Source organism: Lithobates pipiens, unplaced genomic scaffold (assembly GCF_037356315.1).
Source record: "Lithobates pipiens isolate NorthernLeopardFrog02 unplaced genomic scaffold, aLitPip1_a1.2 Scaffold_28, whole genome shotgun sequence".
Taxonomy (NCBI): domain Eukaryota; kingdom Metazoa; phylum Chordata; class Amphibia; order Anura; family Ranidae; genus Lithobates; species Lithobates pipiens.
This window is the reverse complement of record NW_027507789.1, coordinates 32,675,695-32,701,444: the sequence shown is the minus strand read 5'-3', so window position 1 is coordinate 32,701,444 and position 25,750 is coordinate 32,675,695. Positions and strand designations below refer to the sequence as shown.

The 25,750-nt window shown below is 42.9% G+C and overlaps 1 protein-coding gene across 1 annotated transcript in view; it reads right to left on the bottom strand.

Moving 5' to 3' along the window:
• CTNNBL1 (catenin beta like 1) overlaps positions 1 to 25,750 on the bottom strand; it is a 55,456-nt gene that overhangs the window by 2,227 nt on the left and 27,479 nt on the right. Inside the window, exons 7-14 of the mRNA XM_077459042.1 lie at positions 19,590 to 19,681; positions 13,501 to 13,573; positions 13,099 to 13,157; positions 11,386 to 11,534; positions 9,178 to 9,359; positions 5,879 to 5,976; positions 5,683 to 5,763; positions 2,676 to 2,813 (exon numbers count right to left, since the gene is read on the bottom strand). Of these exons, the coding sequence (XP_077315168.1) occupies positions 2,676 to 2,813; positions 5,683 to 5,763; positions 5,879 to 5,976; positions 9,178 to 9,359; positions 11,386 to 11,534; positions 13,099 to 13,157; positions 13,501 to 13,573; positions 19,590 to 19,681 (872 nt within the window). The remainder of the gene's footprint in view (positions 1 to 2,675; positions 2,814 to 5,682; positions 5,764 to 5,878; positions 5,977 to 9,177; positions 9,360 to 11,385; positions 11,535 to 13,098; positions 13,158 to 13,500; positions 13,574 to 19,589; positions 19,682 to 25,750) is intronic.

Below are 25,750 nucleotides of genomic sequence, written 5' to 3'. Positions count from 1 at the left end.
TTTCAAACCGATGATTTCGCAGCACCCTGTCAATTTTTTCAAAGTAACAAGAACATATATTATAGTTTCAAGAGTACAACGTTCCTTCTTCAGGTAAAGCAAACAATACAATAGCAAACACATGTCTGCCCAACAGCCCAGATGGAACCCCACAGTTGGAATTACCATTGGCCAGACATTTCAAGCAACGTGGACAGTCTGTGTCCCAGCTTGGATTCTTTGTAATTGATCATATACCACAGTCAAGAAGAGGAGGCGGCAATGAGTTATAATGAAAACATAAGAAAGTGGGATGGATATCAGACTTGGACACAATTTCTTCATAGGGTTTGAACATTGGTTTTCAATTTACATTTCTTTTCTAATGTTTATGTCAATTTAGTGTCTTTTTTGTTGTTAAGGTTTAGCTTTGTGAATAGGCAGATGGTGCTGCAACTATGTGTCCATTAGTTTTGTTTGAATGAATTCTAGACGGGCCGCCATTTGTGTTACCGTAATTACTGCAGGCAATACTTCTTTTCGATTTCAGAGTGGGGTGGATGTGTTCTCTACTGCATGTGTTTGTTTTACCTGAAGGATTTCTTGTGGATGTGAAACATGTCCTTGATGCAAGAGTTCTGCTGAATATTGACAATATGCTGCAGAATCATATGTATGAATTTTTTATACATATACGCAGTATATTTTATATATAAAGCACTGCGCAAACTGTTGGCGCTATATAAATCCTGTATAATGATAATAAAAAATGTGTGTGTATATATATATATATATATATATATATATATATATACACATATATACACACATACACATATATATATAAAATAAATATATATATATATATATATATATATATATATATATATATATATATATATATATATATATATATATATACATACACACACACACACACACCCCGTGAGTACTCCCCTCCACCCCTCACATTTTTGTAATTATTTTTACATCTTTTCATGTGACAACACTGAAGAAATGACACTTTGCTACAATATAAAGTAGTGAGTGTACAGCTTGTATAACAGTGTAAATTTGCTGTCCCCTAAAAATACCTCAAACACACAGCCATTACTCTCTAAACCGCTGGCAACAAAAGCGAGTACACCCCTAAGTGAAAATGTCCAAACTGGGCCTAAAGTGTTAATATTTTGTGTGGCCGCAATTATTTTCCAGCACTGCCTTAACTCTCTTGGGCATGGAGTTCACCAGAACTTCACAGGTTGCCACTGGAGTCCTCTTCCCCCCTCCATGATGACATCACAGAGCTGGTGGATGTTAGAGACCTTGTGCTCCTCCACCTTCCAATTTGAGGATGCCCCACAGATACTCATTAGGGTTTAGGTCTGGACACATGCTTGGCCAAGTCCATCGTCTTGGAGGTGTGTTTGGGGTTATGTCGAAATACTGCCCTGCAGCCCAGTCTCCCAGGATCATGCTCAGCTTCAGTATGTCACAGTACATGTTGACATTCATGGTTCCCTCAATGAAGTGTAGCTCCCCAGTGCCGGCAGCACTCATGCAGCCCCAGACCATGACACTCCCACCACCATGCTTGACTGTAGGCAAGACACACTTGTCTTTGTACTCCTCACCTGGTTGCCGCCACATATGCTTGACACCATCTGAACGAAATAAGTTTATCTTGGTCTCATCAGACCACAGGACATGGTTCTGGTAATCCATGTCCTTAGTCTGCTTGTCTTCAGCAAACTGTTCGCGAGTTTTCTGGTGCATCATCTTTAGAAGAGGCTTCCTTCTGGGAGACAGTCATGCAGACCAATTTGATGCAGTGTGCGGCGTATGGTCTGAGCACTGACAGGCTGACCCACCACCCCTTCAACCTCTGCAGCAATCATACGTCTATTTCCCAAAGACAAACTCTGGATATGACGCTGAGCACGTGCACTCAACTTCTGTGGTCGACCATGATGAGGCCCTGTTCTGAGTGGAACCTGTCCTGTTAAACCGCTGTATGGTCTTGGCCACCATGCTGCAGCTCAGTGTCGGGGGTCTTGGCAATCTTCTTATAGCCTAGACCATCTTTATGTAGAGCAACAATTCTTTTTTTCAGATCCTCTGAGAGTTCTTTGCCATGAGGTGCCACGTTGAACTTCTTTTGACCAGTATGAGATTGAGAGCGATAACATCACATTTAACACACCTGCTCCCCATTCACACCTGAGACCCTTCTAACACTAAATAAGTCACATGACACGGGGGGGGGGGGGGGGGGGGATTGGCTAATTGGGCCCAATTTGGACATTTTCACTTAGGGGTGTACTCACTTTTGCTGCCAGCGGTTTAGACATGAACGGCTGTGTGTTGAGTTATTTTGAGGGGACAGCAAATTTACACTGTTATACAAGCTGTACACTCACTACTTTACATTGTAGCAAAGTGTAATTTCTTCAGTGTTGTCACACGAAAAGATATAATAAAATAATTACAAAAATGTGAGGGGTGTACTCACTTTTGTGAGATACTGTATATATACACACATATATACACATACTAATTTAATAACAGTGTTATTAATAACTTGCATTTTCCCATTTAAAAAGTCCTGCAAAGCCATGACTTTTGCACACTCCCCTCCTCAAGTCCCTGTGCTCTGGAATATATAAAATCAGCTCGCCTCCCGTTGCTGTGGTTACCTGCGGCAGGTTGCTGTTGCAGATTTCTGCAATAATGGAGCACAGCAGTTGAAGCAGAAACAGACCGGCATCCAGCCTGCGCAGGTAAAACTCATCCTCCAGATCGTCGTCTAGAATTTCACCACGACGCACCATATCCTAAAGATAGCAGAAAAGAAATAGTAATAAAAAAGGGTTTACGTGTTCTGTCCTACAAGAGCGAGGCTGCCTAAGTATTATAGAACAACTCCAACGCAATAGCAGACCTGAAGCTATTGCTCCATTAGTCCTTTATTGCTGGGATATAACCGATTTGTCAGACAACCTGAAAAGTTTCTGTGCCTACCCCTTCCACTGCAGCCAAAGGCCTCCAAAAACCCGACAATGCTGCACAAGCTACATTATTTATTCCTACACACAATAAGCATAATCAAGTACAAAAGAAGGGAAGCAGAATTTTGGCTCTCAATTCAAAGTACTTTTCATTTGTTAAAAAGAGTTTGCGTTATACAGATTTCTACCATTTTAGTGTTTTATTACACTGCCACCAACAGCACTGAAATTATTTGCTCATCATATTATCCAAAAACGTCTTGATGACACAGGCTTGTTTCCTAAACTGACTGTGTTGCTATTTTCAAGCGGAACTAAAATCCTAACACAAAAGATTGCTAGGAGGTAGAGGTTTTTTTTGGCAGAAGAGACATGCAAAGTCTCTTCTGCCAAAAACATACACCCTCTATTACTCATTAAGCTTTTTTTCCCTGTGAACAATCCCATCTACAATCCAGCATCAGTCAGATGCTAGAAATGGAGCTGGCAGCAATGTAACTCCTGTGTGCGTGCGCTATACCATCAGCTGCCCCCCCCCCCCCCCCCCAACGGGTGGGAAGGAGTCGTTTCTGGGGATAGAGCGGTGATGGAGCCTTGATCGGTCAGCACTGGAGGTGGGCGCTTTCTTAGATAGAAGTGCCATAATGCAAACTTGGGCTGTGTATACTTACACGTCATGGCAAGAGCCCAATTACCCCTTTAGTTTAGTCCTAGAAAGTCCTCTCTGCAATGAAAGGGTTAAAGGCCAAGTTCACCTTATAAGGAAAAAAAAAAAAAAAAGGTGCACATATTTTTGCAGAAAAAAGCGCATTTATTATTTTTTCCTGCAGGAGCCTGGAAGGCATTACACCAGTGAATCAAGGGTGCAATGCCAGTCTTCTGCAAACAAGCCCTGCAGCTTTTTTTTTTTTTTTATATAATCTTTATTTATAGAAAGTTTTGTTTTATGACATAACAAACACATAGAAAAATGTCCAGCCTTGTATCCATATAAGTGTACAATATACTAGGCCTGATAGGCCATCCAACAAAGAGGATCTAAGAGACGGAGGTGTCTGTTGCTTGGTCGGTAAAAACATACGAGTCCAAACATTGTTAGGGTGCCCCCAATCACTCCGTTGTGTATACAGGGTAATTAAGGGTGGGTATCGTCAGGTTGGACAGGCAAACAAAACATAACAAAATAAAGAAAAAACCCAATAAAGGGCGTGCTAAGCCCTGCAGCTTTTAACCTGTATGTCCGATATGGGCTGGCTGTTTATAAGCTGTAGGGCTTGTGAATAAACCACAAGAGTGCTCCTCAGTGCCCTCCATTCAGAACTACAATAAAAGTAGTAGTTTTAGTCCATTTCCTGCACCCCCGTCACATTTCATAAACAGCGCAGCAATGCGGGACTCTGCCCACACAGCAGCGTCATTTATTCAGTTTCATGGCGACAGTGGGTGCGGGGAGAAAATCCCCTGCCCTCTATCACAGAGGCGGGGAGAGAGGCTGCAGGAGCTGGAAGATGTTATATGTTCCATCGTAAATACAGGTAGCACATGTAACATGTTCTGTAAGGTGAACCTTTTCTTTAAAATACTTACCTGTCTCACCTTACGTCTTATGTGTCCAATACTTCTGAGTGTGTCGGATACCTGGTCCCCTTCTGTACCCTGTGGATTCCTCCACTTAGGAGACAGAGGAAGGAACCACAAAGCACAGAAGGGTGCCAAGGTTCCACAACACCCAATTGTGCAGATAGTTACATAGTTAGTAAGGTTGAATAAAGACATAGAATGCAAGATTATATCTTCAAGAAGGCAAACGTTCAACTCTATGTACAGTGGGGACAGATAAATGCTATTCGTTTTTTTATTACAAGCAGGACTTTTAACTCTGTGGGGCTTCCTATAGGGCAGTGGTCATCAACCCTGTCCTCAGGGCCCACTAACAGGCCAGGTTTGCAAGATAACTGAAATACATCACAGGTGATATTTGCTGCTCATTGATTGTAGTATTGTAGTATTGTAGTCTGCATCTCCCCAAGGTAATACATAAAACCTGGCCCGTTCATGGACCCTGAGGACAGGGTTGATGACCACTGCTATAGGGGACTTTCAGCTTACACAGCTCATTTATGAATAAAGTTTACACAATTGTATCACATTTTGCCTAACCTACAACCAAAGGTTCCTGGAATGTTGCAAGACAAATGGTTTTCTCTTTCTAAACAAAGATGTACATATCTTTGAAGAAAGGAAAAAAAGTAGTTTTGCTATTCTGTGCACTGCTGCAGTAAATAAATCAATAATTTGCCGATTGAACTCAACCCTCTGTCCACATTGCCTCTCTTATTAAAAGGAGGATTTTTACTCTCTCCTCTGGGGAATAAGTTAAAGCTGGTGTCATCTAGAGAGCTTATGAAGAGTTTCTTCTCATCAGCTTGGAGATGGGGAAAAAAAAAAAAAAAATGGGAAAATAAAGTACTGATAGCGATTTATACCAGCGCAGTTGTCTGTTTGTCCTATGAATATCAGGCTGCAATGATCAGCAGGGTTACAGGAGGCAAGTACAGAGATGCCCGTCTCAATGTCATACCTTTAACAGGTAGGGAACATGGAGCACGGCGCTCCAATGGATATGAAAGGCAAACTCATGGATTTAGGGTTAAGCGTGAAAAAAAAAAAAAAAAGGGGAGGTACAAAAACTAACATGTTTTTCTCCTTCTATTTTCTTGTCTGCCACCCGAACAGCATCCAGATACTTAAAATACAGCTCCATCAGACGATCGACCTGTGAAAGAAAAAAAACTCAGTTACCATAAAACTATAGAAAGTGATGAGGAAAAGGACAGTTTGAAAGAAGCGGACTGATCACAGGAACAAGGGAACCTGATCTACACACTGACCTTCTCACAATCATTCTCTGTGAACTTGCTCAGAAGTCTTGTCCTCTGTTGTGCTTTCAGATTACGGAGCAGGGAGGCCAAAATGGAACAGACATGCTCTGTACAGACAAAAACAAGTGTTTTTTTTTTTTTTTTTTTTTAAGTATGCATTTTGCTGGATAAAAAAAAAAAAACACACACACACACACACACATATATATATATATATATACATATATATATACATATACATATATATATATATATATATATACATATACATATACACACATACATATACACACACACACTTACATATACACACAATTACCATAAGTATTACATGCACAGGAACTTTAATGGCCAAACTTAGTTGGCCCACTCTTTGCAGCTATAGCAGCTTCAACTCTTCTGGGAATGCTGTCTACAAGGTTTAGGAGTGTGTCTATAGGAATGTTTGCCCATTCTTCCAGAAGTGCATTTGGGAGGTCAGACACTGATGTGGATGAGAAGACCTGGCTGGCCTAATTCATCCCAAAGGTGTTATATCGAATTGAGGTCAGGATTGTGCATTCCAGTCAAGTTCCTCCACCCCAAGATCCTTCATCCATGTCTTTAGGGACCTTGCTTTGTGTACTGGTCCAAATACTTGGTGGAGGGGGGATTATGGTGTGGGGTTGTTTTTCAGGGGTCGGGCTTGTCCTCTTAGTTCCAGTGAAGGGAACTCTTAAGGCGTCAGCATACCAAGACATTTTGGACAATTTCATGCTCCCAACTTTGTGGGAACAGTTGGGGGATGGACCCTTCCTGTTCCAACATGACTGCACACCAGTGCACAAAGCAAGAGCCATAAAGACATGGATGAGCGCGTTTGGGGTGGAAGAACCTGTCTGGCCTGCACAAAGTACTGACCTCAACCTTATAGAACGCCTTTGAGATGAATTAGAGTGCAGACTGAAAACCAGGCCTTCTCTCCAACATGAGTGCCTGACCTCACAAATGTGCTTCTGAAAGAATGGCCAAACATTCCCATAGATACACTTCTAATCCTTGTGGACAGCCTTCCCAGAAGAGCTGAAACTGTTATAGCTGTAAAGGGTGGGCCAACTCAATATTGAACCCTATGGACTAAGACTGGGATGGCATTAAAGTTTGTGTGTGTGTGAGAGGAGAGAGAGAGGGGGGGGGGGGGGGGGGGGAGAGAGATTAAAAAAAAAAAAAAAAAGTCTAAAGACAAACTGTTGTTTCTCAGACTATGTTGTTTATAAGTGAGAATTGTGTCCAGCGTTCAGTATTCTACCCAAAAAAAAAAAAAATTGCTGTTTGTGATGCAGATACAATACGACTGTGCTTTGCTATAAAGGTCAGAGCCCGGAATGACAGCGGCATTTCCTACAGGGAGAGGATTGAGTGCACTGAGGGTTTTAGCTTCCTGTCATCAAAAACTGACGAACAGTTTCACCTGGGACTGCTGTCTAAGAGCAACATGCGGCGGGTGCTCCTGGGTAATCAGATGGATTAGCCTGCTGTGAAAGCAGCTCCCATAAAAGCCCGCTAGGATTTTCTGCCAGAAGACAATAAACATCCTGCATGGCGTTCACGATAAGCTGCTTGCTGCAGTTCAGCGCAGGGCATGTCCTTCTATGATAGTTTGCCATTTTGCTTTTAAAAGTACATTCCAGACAAACAAAAAAACTTCGCATTTATACCGACTTTGTCAACCTGCAGCGCGCTTCTCGCTTTTTCACCTGCCATTCCATTCATGCTCCTCCTCATTAAACCAAGAGCTGCAGCTGTCAGTTTCTTTACCTTCTAAAAATGTTTTTAAAAAAAATAAAAAACAGGCCAGGGTGTTACTGCCTCTTCCCCTAGCTACCTACTGAAGCTTTGCTTATCTGCTGGCACACAAGACTGCAAAATACAGAATCATGTAACAAGAGCATAAAGTCCTGCAGAAAAGCAATGTGACAAATCTAATATGTAGGACAGGGGTAGGCAACCTGGGGGCCTTCAGCTGTTGTGGAACTACATTTCCCATGAGGCATTACAAGGCTGGCAGTTACAATTACTCCCAGAGGCATGATGGGACTTGTAGTTCTGCAACAGCTGGAGGGCCCAAGGTTGCCTACCCCTGATGTAGGAGGTCAGAATTTAATTTGAACTCCAGCTGAAACCTTTTCTCTTTTTAGACAGTAGACTGTCGGGTTTTTATATTCCCCAGTAGGGAAATTTTCCCTTACCATGAGAAAGGACAGGAGCTTACAAGAAAGCTCATACTGGGACACCAATACTGGTGACCTCTTTCAAAAATGTAATTTCTCAGGAGAAGTATATTATAGAAAAAAAAATACTAAATATATATATATATTTTTTTCAAAACTGTTGCTCTTTGTTTATAGCGCAAAAAATAAAAAACCGCAGATGAACAAATACCTCCAAAAGAAAGCTCTATTTGTGGGGAAAAAATAAAATAAAAAAAAGGACGTCAATTTTATTTGGGTACAGCGTCGCACAACCGTGCAATTGTCAGTTAAAGCGACGCAGTGCCGTAATAAATGGCCTGGTCATTCAGCAGCCAAATCTGGGGCTGAAGCGGTTAAAGAATCATTAAATGTATTTAAAAAATAAATAAAAAAATCAACCAGTTAAGTATCTGTATTGCTATCACCTATTATAAAGCCAGATTTACACAGCAGCACTCACGCTGCAATAGGGTGGGGCAGCTCTAGGAGCCAATTAGGAGCCCATCAGGTGAATTGCAAGCAAATATGTTCGCAAGGAACAAGCTTACAGGAGAAAAGAGCAAAAAGATGAGCTCTTCAGTCTGCGGTTGTCCCTTCACTGTCCAATCACAGATTGGGGGCAGGGTAGTGACCTACCTGTATTGCTACAGTAAAGAACGATCACAAGAGCCTGGCTGCTGTTTCTGCCACAACTGTGCAAATCTCAGGACAGACAAATACAAATCCTTTGGCAGTTAACGAGCGCCCATACACTTCAAGTGTAGAGGTAGTAGTTTTGTAGCTTTCAGCTTTAAAGCTAAACTGAAAGGACTTTAGTACTACTGCAGTGTTTTCTAAATTGGGCTAGCAGTTCGCCGATTGATTTCACTCGAGGTCAGAAGCTGCTCTTCAGTTGAGAGACTAGGTGCTTTCCTAGAATGCTGGTTACATGTAGAAATCTGGCTTCTTGCAGTGTGTTGTGTAGTAGGTGGATGTGTAGGAGAGGCACTGCCACTTCATTATTTTTGTTAGCATCTAACAGTAAAGCAGGGCGCCCACTTGTCACACAGTAAGCACTGCCAATATCAGTTTCCTAACCCTCATGCTCCTTTTCAGAGATGCCGCTCTTCTTCATCTTTTTAGGGGATTTCATGAAGAGTGGGAAGATGGTCCGCAGCCCCAAGATGTCCACAAATTTGTGACAGTTGTCGCTGCCCTCAGGGCCAATCATAGCATGATCCAACACACGAAGTGCACTGCAGCGCGACATTTTCTTCTCTCTGCACAAGAAAAAGAAAAGATTTCAAACCCCCTCAGTGGTTTAAGTATCTCACAGCAATCCCACGCTGTTCACATGCTAATGAAGAAACTATTTTCATGTTTGGTGCTTAATGGTAATCTTAAGACTGCTTTCACACTGGGGCAAGCGTGGACGGTAAAAATCTGCTAGTTTTAGCAGCGCTATTTGGCCGCTAGAAGGGTGCTTTTTAACCCATACTAGCGGCCGAATAAAGGGTTAAATGTGCCTGTGTAGCGCCGCTGCCGAATCGCTTTGCAGGAGCTTCGGCAGCGCTGCCCGTTCATTTCAATGGGCAGGAGCAGTGTATAAACCGCTCCTCCACCGCCCCAAAGATACTGCTTGTAGGACTTTTTAACGCCCTGCCCGTGCAGTGCCCCAGTGTGAAAACAGTGCGAGATCCCCAGTGAAAGAGACAACAGTTCATACCTGCCTTTGCATTTGACTCTCAGTGGTTTAAAAGAGGAAGTAAAGGCAAAAATGTATTTATTTATTTTTTATCTTTTTTAAATCACACCCTGCAAGGCAAAGGCATAATGAGCTAGTATGCATAACATACTAGCTCATTATGAATAACTTACCTGAGAACAAAGCCCCCGAAGCGATCCTCCGTCTTCCTCTTTGCCGCTGCCATGGATCCCGGAGTGACCTGCGGGTGTTGCGCATGGGAGCCGACACTCGCGGCATATCGCTGCGATCTGCGGCCTGCCCCAGTGTGCCCGTGCAAATGCGCCGTAGACAGCGGTGGCTGTCTTCAGGCAAATATCTCCTAAACCATATAGGTTTAGGAGATATTTCTTGGACCTACAGGTAAGCCTTAATCTAGGTTTACCTGTAGGTCAAAGTTGGTTGTAAGGGTTTACAACCACTTTAAGCATTTCACCTCACAGCCTATTTGGTGCTTTAGGGCCCTTTCACACCAAACGCAGTTGGCTGCATTTTGAATTGTGCTCCAACTGCATAGAAAGACCAAAATGAAGGTACTCCTATGGGCACAGTTTATTGCAGTGCAGTTCAGCGCAGTAAAAAAAAAAAAAAAAAAGTTGAGCATGGTGCTTTTTTCCTGAACTGAAAAAAGCAAGGAACGCACTACAAAGGCACCGCACTGCACCCCTTTAACCAAGCCCAAGAACATATAGAAAAAAAAATGCACTGCATTTGCAGTGCAAGACACATTCAAGCGCACATTGAGTGCACCTCAAATCCACGCAACCATGCAGTCTAAAATGGGGGAAGAGCACAGTGTAAGTGAAAACACTTGCTTTTGTGACCGACTCAGACATGGATCACGGCTGTACCAAAGACCCTGCCGTGCCCTGTGGTTTCTCCCGTCTACTGCAACATCACTACCGTGTCCTGTAATGATGTAGAGGCTGACGGATGGAGTCACAGAGTGCGGCGGGGGGTATAGGTGTGTGACTATTCTCCCAGAGGATGCGGCTGTTCAGCAAAGTAAAGGTTCAACTCAGTGCTCAATGAAGGAGTAAGCATGAACAGTCCATTTTGCGCCGCCCAGCACCACCCCCCCCCCCTTTTTTTTTTTCAATCGACTTGCGACCGTGTCACTTTAAGTGCACATTTTTAATTCACATGTGCTCCGCAGCCTCAACACTTTGATTACAGACCATACCTGCTTTTACAAAGATTGATTTAGTTCCTTTGATGTAATGATGGATAAAATAACAGAATAGACCATTTAAAACCAGGATTTTGAAAGCTAGGATTCTGTCATCCTAGTAATCGTAATACTGAACAATCTTATTGTTCTATGTATAGACATTTTAATATCACCTCAATTCTCACTCAGGTCTTATCTCAATTTACAGGGAAGTTACAAAAGGTGACTTTCGATTTTCTACCTTCATTAAACAAAAGTGTGGAGTTTGGGTCTCTTAGCTTCAATAAAGTCTACCTGGTAAACCGATCGTTTTCCTGTCTTTGTGGACAATTTTATTTTTGCTTTTGTAAACTAATGTACACCACTGGGCAAGTTTTAGAAGTCCAGGTACCTTAGCATTAGATTCATAAGCTGCAGCCCTTCTCCCTTTAGGAACCTCTCCCTGTTACTGCTGAGCATTAGGCAGGAGCAAAGACCATCAAACAGATTCTCCATCATCTCCTGTTCCTCCGCTGTGCTGGGATCGTGTCTCTTGAACACCTGAAACCAAAAACAGTTTAAAAACAAGAGCTTATTATTTATTATTGCAATGTTTTCCTTACAGCAACCTTTTATCTATTTCTACAGGCTAAAGTGTAAGTTCACCTTTACAGAAAATCTGTAAGGTGAATTTACACTGGACAAAACCATCTCTTCTGGAGTCTCTCACAGGCACTCTCAGCTCCTCCTCTTCTGTGTGCCACCATAAGAAGCCACTTCCCATGGTGGTGTACTTGTGGGCTCGTTCCCAAGCCGGGCTGTGTGCATCCATAGACACAGACAGCAGGTCTGTCTGAAGCAGGTAATGCAGGGTAAAAAGAAACCTTCTGGCTTTAGAACTACTCTCCCCAACCTGCTCTTTGCAGTGGATTTGCACACAGCAGTCCCGATCCTCTTCTGTGCTCCTGGCCCCTCCTGTTGCGTGCCCCCACAGCAAGCAGCTTGCTATGGGGGCACCCAAGCCGAATTGGCACTCCCTGTGTCCATTCAGCCATGGAGCTGTGGTTCAGCCCAACCCCCTATCTCTCCTGATTGGCTAACTGACTTTGATTGACAGCATGTCTCATTCAATCTGGAGGAGAGCTCCATACAGGCGAGACACTTGTAGACACTGCTGGACAGAGATTTTGCTTTTTATCTTAATGCATAGAATGCATTAAAGTGGATGTAAACCCCATTCATGAAATCTGACCTGAGCATTTATCTGTAGTGTATACTCATCTCTCTCCAAAGCACCAAGTCCAGTGTCTTTCTGCTGCTTCCATCTTCTGTTATCAGCATGATAACGTCTGACAAGTTCTGACACAAGAGATAAAAGCTGCTGTAAATTTGTGTTGGGGAGGGAACTTAGAGATAGATAAGCAGAGAGCTTGTCTATTCACAGTACAGCTCCACATGTTTCTTCATTCCTCTATGTGGGAAAGGGGGGGGGGGCACCTACACAGCATGTCCAGACTCCCCTCCAACTGCTGAAACAGGAAGAAAATTTCTAATATGATGTGTACTTTCTAAAGCATGTATAAAGCTGAACACAGCAGATATACATGTAAAACTTATGCAGGGAGATTTTCTTCTCTGTATATCACCTGAGGCTGTTCACCAAGTATATGTGAGAGTTTACAACCACTTTAAGATTATATATATATAAAAAATAAAAAACCTTCTAACTTTACAACCACTTTAAATGTGTGTCTTAAATCTGTCTGGAATTCAACTTTAAAAGAGCAAGTGAATAGAACAGTTTAGATGTATTTTTCTTTTTTAAAGTATGGGAGACTTTTTGTAAAGAAATAAGAATGACAAAGGCTATACGTAAAAAACGGTTTCATATGTGAAACTGTTATAAGGAGAAGAAGTACTATGAAGACGGCACTGGGCAAAAATTGTTATGCAGGAAGGTATCTTGGTATTGAAGAGCAGTGGGTGGCCCAGGTTTGGCTCCAGCGGACAATGACATGGGCAGGCGTGCATTGACATTCTCTTGTAAAAGCTGAGGCAGCAGTCTACCACCATATGCTCGGAGAGATGCCAAGGTGTAAATGGGCAGGGAGTGGGAGGCCCTCACCGATAACTGCTGAAGCAGCACGTCTATTCCATCCAGCTCCCCCAGGAGTTCCCGAGTGTCTGTGAGAAGAGAAGATAATGTCAGCACAGAAGAATAAATCCATCAGCACAGAGGATCAATACACTGTGACAGGGGGCAAGACAGTACACGATGCCGAGGATATAGACGAGAGAGTGAAACTGAGAATGAAGAGCAGCCACCTGTATACAGAACTACATCATAAACACATTGAAACAGATGAAAATTACAGTTAGCAACCCAATTCAGAGGCAATATTAGGGAGAACTAAAATGGTACAAGAAAAGAGCTGAATGGGAGGAGGCAATTAAGCTGAAGAAAAGGACAAATTCTAAACTCTAAGAAAATAAGCAGAAAATGACAGTGAATTCATAATCCTCTTACCATCATTGTTCTGTAGAATAATAGCCAGGATTTCACTGCAGTAGAGCTTGTTGGCATCAAATGGCATCTTGGCCTGTGCGGAACAGAAAATAAGGGCATTCAAGCAGCGGGAAACATTAAGAGCAATATGGGAAGCATGGCGAGTAGGAGGCAGTCTTGAGGATGGATAAATGTGTTGTAAACTGGCATTTGGGGAGGAAGGAATAAGCGTAATGACAAAAAACAGCGGTCTGCAAGAAGCTAAAACTACTGAATGTAAAATCTCAAATATGGCATCTTATGTTAGAACGCTGAAAGTCTGAGCCTTTTTTAGGGTTTCCACAAACATAAAGAATCAAAACGTCCATTAGTGCGATATAGAAACTGCTCGCAAGTGACACACTCACCATTGCAAAGTAATAAAGAGCAGTGTATAGTCATATACATGTGTGCACTAGATGGAGACTGTGGGGTTGATTAAGGGCTCCTTCACACGGACATGTACGGAGCCCGCTCTTGCTCAGTGGGGGATAACTCAGTTGATCCCCCGCCGAGCAGGCAAATGATAGGTCTCTGCACACTGTGCAGGGAGGGACCTGTCAAAGCGCTGCTCTCCCCTATGGGGAAATCGGATGAGGACGGACCGTAGAGTCGGTCGTCACCCGATCCGATGACGGATGGAAAAAATAGTTTTTTCCTCCGTCACACCTTTTCGGATTGGAGCGGATCGAATGTCAGTGGACATGTCACCACTGACATCCGACGCTCCATAGACCTCTAAGGAGTGTCCATTCAGATCCGCTTAAAAACTGACAGGCGGATCTGAACAGATCGTCAGTGTGAAAGAGGCCTTACTAAAATGGGAGAGTGCAAAATCTGGTGTAGCTATGCATGGTAACCAATCAGCTTCTAACTTCAGCTTGTTCAATTAAGCTTTGCCAAAAAAAAAAAAAAAAAAAAAAAAAAAACACCTGGAAGCCAATTGGTTTCTATGCAGAGCTGCACCAGATTTTGCACTCTCCAGTTTTAGTAAATCAACGCCGGTGTATTAAAGTCTAATTTTCTCAAAGTCTGTTTTAACTGGAGATTTCTGAGTAGATCACAAAACGTGACAGATTTAAAAGACCTGCATTGATAAAAAAAATAAGACTTCTTTCACACTTCTACGACTTGGGATCCGACTTGTGAGACCCCAACATGAGAAATGCAATGTATACCTATGAGAGACATTCCTACTGGTAATACTGAAGTCGCAACTTCAGAAAAGGTTCTTGCAATACTTTTGATCTAATTTTTGCTTTCAATATGTTTTTATTTTCAATATGCAAATTCAACATGAACGATCAATACATTTAACAATTGATCTAATTTTTGATGCAACTTTGGTCCAGAGAATGTAAAGTCAGATCAAACTTTTAACAATAGTCGCAATGCAAGTTATGTGACTGTCTTTGTGACAAGTGTGAAAGGAGCCTTAATTGCCATTGCTGACCATTTCTCAAAACGCTGCCTGACTGTCATGCTGATCATTTGGCTTCACTACTTTGACTGGGAACAGGAATACTGATGGGGTAGTCCATCTTCACTATGAAGTTTTTCAAATAGGAAAAAACTGAAATTGAAATCTGTAAAGAGGTTAATACTATTGCCCACCTGGCAGGTAGGAAATCAACTCTTCACTATCCGGCATACCTACAGCCATTGCCGATATGACACTTCCTAGTGTGTCACATGCCAAGTCTACTGCTGTAGTGTCTCCTATCAATAGCTTCTTTTTTTAATTTGTTTATTCCTTTTCAATAATTCTTATACAAAACATTTAAAAGTTATTTGTCTGACAAAATTCATCAATATACAAATCCCTCCCTTGCCCTCTTCCCTCTATTTCCTTCTATTATTCCCGGAAACTTTCTTTTATTCTTTCAACCTCATTTTCTCATTTCCCATCATTTCAACGTATTTCCTTGTTCTTTTTAAATTCAGTCCAACTTTCCCAAACTTCCCCCACTTTTTTGCCCTTACCACAATAGCTGCCTCTCAGATGTTCCATTTTATGTCTATGTGCGATTATTCTCAACCATTCTACAACCGAGGGGCATTCTTGTTCCTGCCAGTGTTGTGGAATTAAAGGGGGAGTCCAGCGAAATTATTATTTTTTTTTTTTTTTAAAGTCAGCAGCTACAAAATACTGCAGCTGCTGACTTTTAATAAATGGGCATATACCTTTCCTGGAGTCCAGTGATGTCGGCAGCCGAGGAATCGCTCAGCTCTCGGCGAGGGAATCAGGAAATCCCTTCCCGGTTCACTACTGCGCATGCGCAAACCGCGCAGTGCAATGGGAATGGCCCACGCTGTCTCCGGGACCCGTGTGTGTCCCAGCAGACAGCGCGCCGGGACAGGAAGAGGTATAGACTCCCGTGGGAGTCTATGCCCGAAAGTGGGTGCAAATACCTGTCTTAGGTATCTGCACCCCCCTCCCCCCTGAAAAGGTGCCAAATGTGACACCGGAGGGGGAGGGGAGGGTTTCAAAAAGCGGAAGGTTCAATTTTTGTGTAAACCTCCGCTTTAAGCTGAATTCATTAAAATGTGGTAACAAGGTTTTTTTTTACTGGTTTATTGGGGTCTCTATACTATGAAATAAACAAACAAATTCATGGATCTTCAGGGACTTCTATATTCATAAAATCCTTAAAATCAATGATAACACTTCTTTACAATATTTTTTGATTTTTGGACAGTCCCGGCAAATGTGCGCCATATTTCCTAGAACATCACAACCTCAACAGTTGGTGCTTATAAGCCTCATCTAGGGTTATATACTATCTAGACATTTGTAGTTCATTTCTAATGGTATCACTACTGCAGAGCCATGTACCATTTTTTATTAATTTTCCTTATTTGAAACTCTTTCACACATGATCCCTATCCTTTTCCCATTTTTCGATGTATGACGTTTTTCCCATTCCAGCCAACATCCCCAATATTTTATATATTTGAGAGATGCCAGGTCTAGCGATTTTAGGAAGTACACATCTGTTCCAGTGGTAATACATTTTCGCCAGATCTTATTGGTTGCGGTAGCTTTAACTGAAAATAGCGCCATTCATCAATCACCATCAATTCTTTCTTGTGTTTTATATCTTGTAATGCAAGTATTTTCCCATTTTCCATTATATCCTTCAACTGTGCATTTCTAGCTTTTATCTAACCCCTATATAAACTCTTTCCCTGGTGCAAAATAACTTGTGTCCCTTAGGGGGATTAATGGTGAGTTGGGCCCCTTTCACACCACACCGCCGATAGCGTGGGCGGTAAAATGCCGCTATTTTTAGCGGCGGTTTACCGCCGGATTTGCGGCCGCAAAAGGGTTAAAACCGCCGGCAATACGCCGCAGTAGCGGCGTTTTGCCGGCGGTATTACAGCGTTGCCCCATTGATTTCAATGGGGAGCAGTGGTGGAGGAGGAGCAGTAAACACACCGCTCCTTCACCGCTCCAAAGAAGCTGCTGGCAGGACTTTTTTGTGATGTCCTGCCAGCGCACCGCTGTAGTGTGAAAGCCCTCGGGCTTTCACACTACACACAATGGTGCAACTTCTTTATGGCGTTTTGCAGGCGCTATTTCTAGAGCTATAGCGCCTGCAAAACGCCCTGGTGTGAAAGGGGTCTTAAAGTGGTTGGTAAGCCACTTGTATAAAATGCTCCCATCCCCTCTGTATTAGAACAATAAGTTCCCCTGTGCCTGTGTTGTATCATAAAAGGAGAGGAGAGGACAGAGCCGAGGAGTCATGTGATCGCAGGGAGCCGATGTGTTCTCTGTACAGATGAGCATATTTCTTATGAAACAGACACAGGGGAACTTCTTCTCCTAATACAGAGGGGATGGGGGCTTTTCAGGTTAAAAAGGGGTTGTAAACCTTTGTGTTGAAAAAACACATGGCAGTGACCGGCGCCCCATTAGTGCCCCCCCCCCATTTTAACTTACCCGAACCCCGAAATTCTGTTGGTAGTGACAGCTCTCCCTCTCTCCACTAGGTCCTGGCTCTTGATTGGATAGATTGATGGCAGCGCAGCCACTGGCTCCCACTGCTGTCAATCAAATCCAATGATGTGGGAGCCAAGGAATGACAGATCGCAAGTTCCTAACCCCTGTTCTGTGAGAAATGACAGATCGTGAGTTCCCAATAGCTAAGAATCACGATCTATAATTTCCTCTAGGTCAGTCTCCTCCCCCTACAGTTAGAAACACACACAAGGAACACAGGTAACCCCTTGATCACCCCCTAGTGTTAACCCCTAACCTGCTAGTGACATTTTTACAGTAATCAGCGCATGTTTATAACACTGATCGCTGTATAAATGCCAACGGTCCCAAAAATGTGTCAAAAGTGTCCGATGTGTCCACCATAAGGTCACAGTCTGATAAAAAAAAAAAAAAAAAGGAAGCAGATCGCCGTCATTAATATAAAAAAAAATACTACTAATAAAAAATGATATAAATCTGTCCTCTATTTTGTAGACGCTATAACTTTTGCGTAAACCAATCAATATACGCTTATTGTGATTTTTTTTTTGCCAAAAATATGTATTCTACATATCAGCCTAAACTGAGAAAAAAAAATTAAGAAAATCAGAAAAAAATATGGGGATATTATAGCAAAAAGTACAAAATAGTTTTTTTTTTCAAAATTGTCGGCTTTTTTGTTTATAGCACAAAAAATGTAATCTGCAGAGGCGATCAGATACCACCAAAAGAAAGCTCTATTTGTGGGGGAAAAAAAGAAAAAAAAAAAAAAAAAAAAGGACATAAATTTAGGGTGCAGAGTCGCACGACTGCACAATTGTCAGTTAAAGCGACACAGTGCCGAATCGCAAAAAAAATTACCCGGTCATTCAGCAGCCAAATCTTCCAGGGCTGAAGTGGTTAAACTTCCACTTTGCTTTTTTTTTTTATGTATGGAGCACCATATTTTTAATACCTCCAACATCAGTGCATGTGTATCAGTGCCCAGTTCCCTATATTGTGCAGGAATTCACACAATTTTTTCTCCCATCCATAGCTAAGTAACTACTGTTCAGATGCCAGTGGGGGGCCGAAGATCTGCAAAACAGCCAAGACCAGAGTTGCTACTCAGCAGATTGGTAAGCATTAAGCAGCCCATACATTAATGTTTTTATTCAGCCAGCAGGTTGAACAAAAAAAAAAGGAAAAAAAAAAAAAAAAAAGGAAAAAGAAAAAGAAGGAGTCAAGTCTCTCATCCACACAATTGAGGTGGATAGGGGAATCCACCCCCCCCGAGCCTGTATTCTGACAGCAGGGAACATTTCTTGTCCTTAGAATACACTAATCAGCAGTGCCACCTATTGCCAGCAGTGCTGATTGAGCAGCAAAATCCAACAGAGCAATTATACAGAAGTCGATCAGTAGATCGACTTCTGTACAGCCACGCTGCCTATACATGGATAACAATTCAGACGTTCTCTGCTGAACCAGTTGAATTTCAATCCATGAATGGCTGGCTTTAGTGTTTTTTTGTAGATTTTGTTTATCTGGTTGCCCTTCCCATCTAAAGGATAGGGGCGCTTTAACTTGCTGCTGTAGGTACCTAGAATTTTCAGGCCAGCAATGGCAGCCCTCATATTTGTCTCAGTACAGGTTTCCTTTAAAATTACAGGTAGAGATTTCTATACCCCTTAAATAACAGGGTGTCCCCAATGGCTTATAACAAAGCTAGCATAAAGGCACCTTCTGTGCCAAAAAACTGTACAGGAGCAGACACCTGTCAGTGCCTCCATTCAGCTATAGTAGGAGCAGTTATACTATCATAGAAGCTCAGCCGCATAGATAATACAGGCACAGCCAGCAGTGGGAGAAAGAGTTAAGGAAAGGCCATTATTAAAAAACAAAACAAACAAAAAACAAACAAACACACAACACACATTTTTCTTAGAAGTGCTCTATTATAGTTAGACTGTTTCCAATATGCTTGATGTAATAAAATGACAAAGAAAAGAAAAAAAAAAAAAAGAAAAAGCGCACAGCTTGAATGAAAAAGGCACCGTTCTGGAAATGTCAAGGAGGAAGGTGGGGAAAGGGAAATCGATTTACCCACCTTTGAGCGTTTTAGCAGCCATTGGAGCAAACCTTGCTGTGCTGCCTCAGTGCAGATCTCAGGGCGGAACTCAGTCATGTTCTCAATGATTGCTGAAGGAAGAAAAGGTTATCACTGAGCACGTGCAGCTACAGATCAATACTGTTCCCAATGTCCTGCATGGCCTATATAACCGCAATACTACACACATGCAACACCTCCACTAAGGCCTTGTAAATCTATTACACTTTCACGGCTTTTCTATGCAGTTATAAAAAGGATTTCTATACACGGTTATATGCCAAAATACAGTGCATGAATTGTATTGGAATGAATTGTAAATTTTGCTTGAATACCATTCTGTTCAGATATGCAATACTGTATATATTTCAATGTTTATCACTTGCTGCCAGCAGGTGGAGCTATGCTACGTTTGACAGTGCACATTACTTACATAGCACTTAAAGCGGTGCTGCGGCCGCAATTTTTTATTTTTTTTTAAAAGTCAGCAGCTACAAACACTGTAGCTGCTGACTTTTAATAAGGACACTTACCTGTCCAGCGAGCCCGCGATGTAGGCCACCAGAGACCGATCCGTCCATCGGATCGGCTGCCGGCGCCTCCATCTTAACAAAGGGAAACAGGCAGTGGAGCCTTGCGGCTTCACTCCCCATTTCGTACTGCGCATGCGTGAGTTGCGCGGTGCTTTGTGAATGGCCCCGTTTTCTGGGACACACATGTCCCAGAAGGCAACGGGGCCGCTCGCCGAAGGGGAGGAAGCACCACGGAATAGGAAGAGGCAGATGAGGAAGACTGCCTAGCAACAGCGGTTTCAGGCAAGTTAAAACTTTTTTTTTTTTAAGAATATTAATGCATTTTTTTTTATTTTAGGGTGGCCCTCCACTTTAAAGTGATTGTAAAGGCAGAAGGTTTTGTACCTTAATGCATCAAGATAAAAAAAAAAAAAAAAAAACATCTTCTGTGTGCAGCAGCCCCCCATCTCTATCCAGTGATGTCCACAAATGCCTCAGCTGACTGGGACTCTCCTGCTATTGGCCCCCGCTGCTGCCAAAGTCTGTTAGCCGATCAGGAGAGAGAGGGGGCGGAGCTGAACCAGGGCTCTGTGTCTGAATAGACACACAGAGCTGCGGCTCGTCTGCTCCCATAGAAAGCCGCTTGCTGTGGGGGGCACTTGAAACAGGGAGGGAGGGGCCAGGAGCACCAAAGAGGGACCGAAGAGGAGGATCTGGGCTGCCATGTGCAAATCCACTGCAACAGAGCAGGCAAGTAGAATGTTTATTTTTATAGATGAAAAACAGAAACTTTACAATTACTTTAATGACTCAAGAGGAACACACCTTCCTCTCACTCTTCTAACAGAGACTGAACATTTTAATTAGATGGTCTGCAGTGACCACCACCAAGCAGTAAGGCCAGCCATACACGGTCTGAAACTCAGCCAGTTTAGCAGGAAGCGGCCGAGATCTGAACTGTTATTGTGCAGGCTGAATGTACCAAGTTGATAGTATGATCGATCAACTTGTGTACGACCAGCCTGCCGGATTCTCCGGCGATCATCACTAACGGCTGCAATAGCCATTAGCCACTAGTGATAATCAGTCTTCTCCCAGCAGAATACACAGGGCTCACTCTCGACTGCCATAGGGAAAAGAAAAGGTAAGTATAAGCAGCATGGGGGGGGGGGGGGGTTGATTCCTTGTAGAGAAAAAAAAAAAGCAGAGGTCAACTATAGTTATAGCTATAGTATGATTATGTTCTTAAGATAGCCATACAGGCTGCACATCTAAGACCCCTTTCACACTGAGGGCATTTTGCGGGCGCTATAGCGTTAAAAATATCGCCTGCAATCCGCCCTCAAACAGCTGCTCCATTGTCTCCAATGTGAAAGCCCGAGGGCTTTCACACTGGAGCAGTGTGCAGGCAGGGCGCCAGGAAACGTCCTGCCAGCGGCTTCTTTGGGGCAGTGAAGGAGTGGTGTGTTTACCGCTGCTCCCCATTGGAATCAATGGGGCAGCGCGGCTATACCGCCAGCAAAAACGCCACTATTGTGGTGAATTGCAGGCGGTTTTAACCCTTTCTCGGCCGCTAGTGGGGGTTAAAAGTGCCCTGATAGTGCCCGAAATGCGCCGCAAATCCGACGGTAAAACCCTGCTAAAAATAGCGCAGTTTTACCGCCGACGCTATGGGCGGCACAGTGTGAAAGGGGTCTTACAGATCACAATAGTTTAGAGCAAAGCTTTTGCCAGTTGGAGTGTCCTTGGGGTGAAAATGCATGGCACAGTGAACAGATATCTACAGGGTCGGATCAAAAATATCTGACAAAGTACACACAGTCACTTGCTGGTTTTCTAAGAGTCCTCTCACATTCCAGAGGTTTAGGCAAATTTAAGTGACTTTACCTCACATCTCACAAAACTAATTATAGGGATCGCCCGCTGCCTTCTTGTGTCTCTTTAGACTTTAGTGGCTGGACCACTCTGTAGATCTGGGCTCTGTTCAATCCCTTGCATTTTCCAAAGATTAATGAGTGGATCTCCTTGAAAAGACTTCAGCAGGTGATCGGACCTGGAAACTCAACTCAGACATTCCCAAGACACACAGAATAAGAGGACATCAGTTTTGGGTGAAATGGCTTTTAAGTGATGAATGAAAGCAATCCTCCTTGGTCAAAGGCATTCCTTGAGCTAGCCACAAAAAAGGGGCAGAGGTCTCCCCAAGAAGAATAGACAGAAAGACTTAGAGCTTAATGTCTGTAGTGCAGAGACTTGCCAGGGTTTCTCATGTAAACCTCAGGATGTAAAAAAACGAACAAAGCATATGCGTTTCTAGAAAACCGATCTCAGAAAGTGAGACTTGGAACGTTCACTTTGGAAGCACGGAAAATTATATGCAGAGTCCCTCAAGGATCACCCGTCACCCGTGCTCTTTAACATCTCCGCCCACTCCTCAAAATCACCAGCAACCAGGATCTACTTTATCACTCCTACGTGGATGACATCCAACTCTACCTACGCATCACCAACAAAAAAAGACCAATACCAGGCACTGGAAAACTGTCTCATTGATTGACGACTGGATGACGGAGAGCTCCCTTAAACTCAATGGATCCAAAACAGAGCTCCTCTTCCTTAACGCAAACAGGAAAAAAAAAAACCTGGCACGATGTCCACACCACTCACCATCCCCGGATCACCCCCAGCACTAAAGCCAAAAGCCTCTGAGTCATCTTTGACTCAAACATGATGATGGATGGATGCACAAATAGGATCAGTAGTCAGCGGATCCCACTACCTTCTTCGCTTACTGCGTAGACTCATCCTCTTCATCTCGGAAGGAGATACAGCAGCAGTAGTTGGAACAATCATCAATTCCCAACTCGACTACGCAAATTCCCTCTACCTAGGACTTCCAAAATATCAAATTTCATGCCTACAAACCATCCAGAACACAACAGCCAGACTGGTAACTGGAAAAAAAAACACATGGGAATCAAGCACCCTGTCCATGAGGACCCTCCATTGGCTAGCCATGAAGGATCAAGTTACATTCAAGACCCTCTGCCTCACTCACAAATGTGCACAAGGAAAAGCCCCACAATACCTCTGCGACAAAATAAAGCACTACACCCAGGTCGCACTCTCCGGTCAACTAACCAGAACCTCCTCCACATCCCCAAGACCCGTTACAAATTAAAAGGTGAATGAAGGTTCACAATACAAGGACCACGACTATGGAATGCTCTACCCGCAGACATCCGCTTAGGAGGAAACCTATCTGGCCTTCAGGAAGAAGCTCAAGACCCATCTCTTCTAAAAACCCAGACGGACACTGGCAGTAATAACGCTGAGGCGATTTAGTTTGCATGTGTAGCACTATACAAGTTATTCATTCATTATGCATTGTGTGTACTTGTCTCAATGAAAAGTATCATGTGTCATTTCTGTCTGCTGCATTGTTGTCCTGCCATCAACATGAACCACTTCTGACGAAGTTTTCCTGACACCAAGTGAAAAACATGTTCTTCTCTCATCTTCAAATGAAACATTACCTCTCTGTATCTTCCCCACCTCTAACACTGCCCAAACCCACTACTTTTGAATATATATGTGCTCAAGGTCCACATCAACTACATTTAATATCCTCCATGTATAAAATCCTCTCTCTCACTGAAGATTCACATAGGTACAAGTGTAAATGGTCATCCATTCTCCAATGCTCCATCTCCCTTTCTCATTGGGATAAGATCTGGTCCTCTTCTACTAAAGTTTCCAGATGTGTGGCACAGAGAGAGAGACAGTTTTTAAAATCATGATATTTTGGTATAGAACACATGAAGTGCTACACCAACCAGATCCTTCATTGTCCCACCTATGTTGGAGGTGCAACAAATTAATAGGCACCCATTATCACATTTTTGGTCATGTGATCTCATATCCCTCTTTTGAAAAATGGTAAATGTCTCTTCTTCAGAGGCTGCTGGATGCCACACTTCCACTGGACCTGTTACATTGTCTTTTGGGCCTACCCATCCCTGATAAAGGGAAATGGTTAAAAAGAGATCCGCCTCATATCTTACCAGTGGCAAAAAGAGCTATCCCGGTTCACAGGCTATCCTCTACGCCCCCTATGCAATCCCAACTTTTACACATCATCTCAGAGATTCGGAGTAGGTGATGTCGTGGTCCACTACAACAAGAGATGGGATCCCTGGGACCAATCTAAAGTATGGATCCCTCCCTGTATCTTGATGGCACTTGGGCTTTGGTGACATTGCCTGACTACAAAAACTTCACCTTTCCATATCTCCTTTTCCCTGACCCAGAATCCCTGGTGTATATTTCTAGTTTTAAGTTTTGACACGTTAACGTGCAATATACTGTATTTGACGTATAACACGCACCTTTTTCACCATGAAAATCAGGTGCAAATAGTGTGTTATACGCCAATACCTCAATTCTAGTTGCCTCGGAGGGGACAGGGAGGGGGGGCGGGACGAGCAACATCAGATTACATACAGTGAGAACCTCCTGTTTACTTAGCGGCCTCCGTAATATGAAGTCCCATCTCCTGGACCGCCACTGGACCACTGTTCTGTATCATAGATCACTGTATGTAATCTGTCGGCGCTCATTCCGCCCCCCTCCCTGTCCCCTCTAGGCTGCAGATGGGCATCGATCAGGCTGCATTGATGGTAATAGTGAGGCTGTAGATGGGCACTGACCCGTATTTTGCTTCAAATGTCCTTATTTAAAATTCAATGTTTTTTTCTTGAAACTTCCCTCTTAAAAGGAATGTGCGGGTTATACGCCAATACAGTATTTAAATTGTACTAAAGTTTCATTTATGTGTTATTACATTTACTGGATTCAATGTCCTGCTTTGTTCATTATTGTACATTGTCCTTTTTATTCATTTTTTAATTTTCCTTCATTATCTCAACAAATACAAACCTTGTATTTTCTTCTGAAAAACATTCAACAAAAAATAATAAAAAAAAAAAAAAAAAGACAAAACAAACAGGAGCAGCACACAAGTGGTTTAATGCATTTCTTTCCCCTGTACATTGAAGAGAGAAGAGGATCGGCCAGTACACATGGATATATTAGAACTTATTCAACTCCTAAAGTAAATTGCTTGTTTATTGATTTTTCACAACTGAGGGCTACACTGGTATATTTTAATTTTCTCAATCATGCTACTAAAGTAATTAATCACTGTAATCCTATCACTATGTTCCATGTTAGCACATGAGCACTGAATGACGAGCGATTGCTGCTTCTCCCTCTAACAGTCTGATCTCTGCTGTACAGGGGATTTAAACAGGCCGCTTCCAAGTCAAATTCATCTACCTAGGCAGGCCCTAGACAGGGGTTGCAGGAAAGATATTCGCACAATTCTTCCATCGACAGGGAAATCCCTCCTGCCGAGCAATTGTCTGCTCCCGGCAGGGGGCAGACATCCCCGTCGGGAGAAGACTGTGATTATTAATATATTATTATTCCTGCTAAAATTCGAACAGTCTATGGCCAGTCCGACACTGCTTGCATTGCAAAGAAAAAAAAAAAAGGAATTCTGATCAAACTCTAAATTCGGAGTACAGTACAGGACGCAGGAATTTATATACCACGGGGCTTATAAAAGCGCTGCCAAGTCCGTCCCCT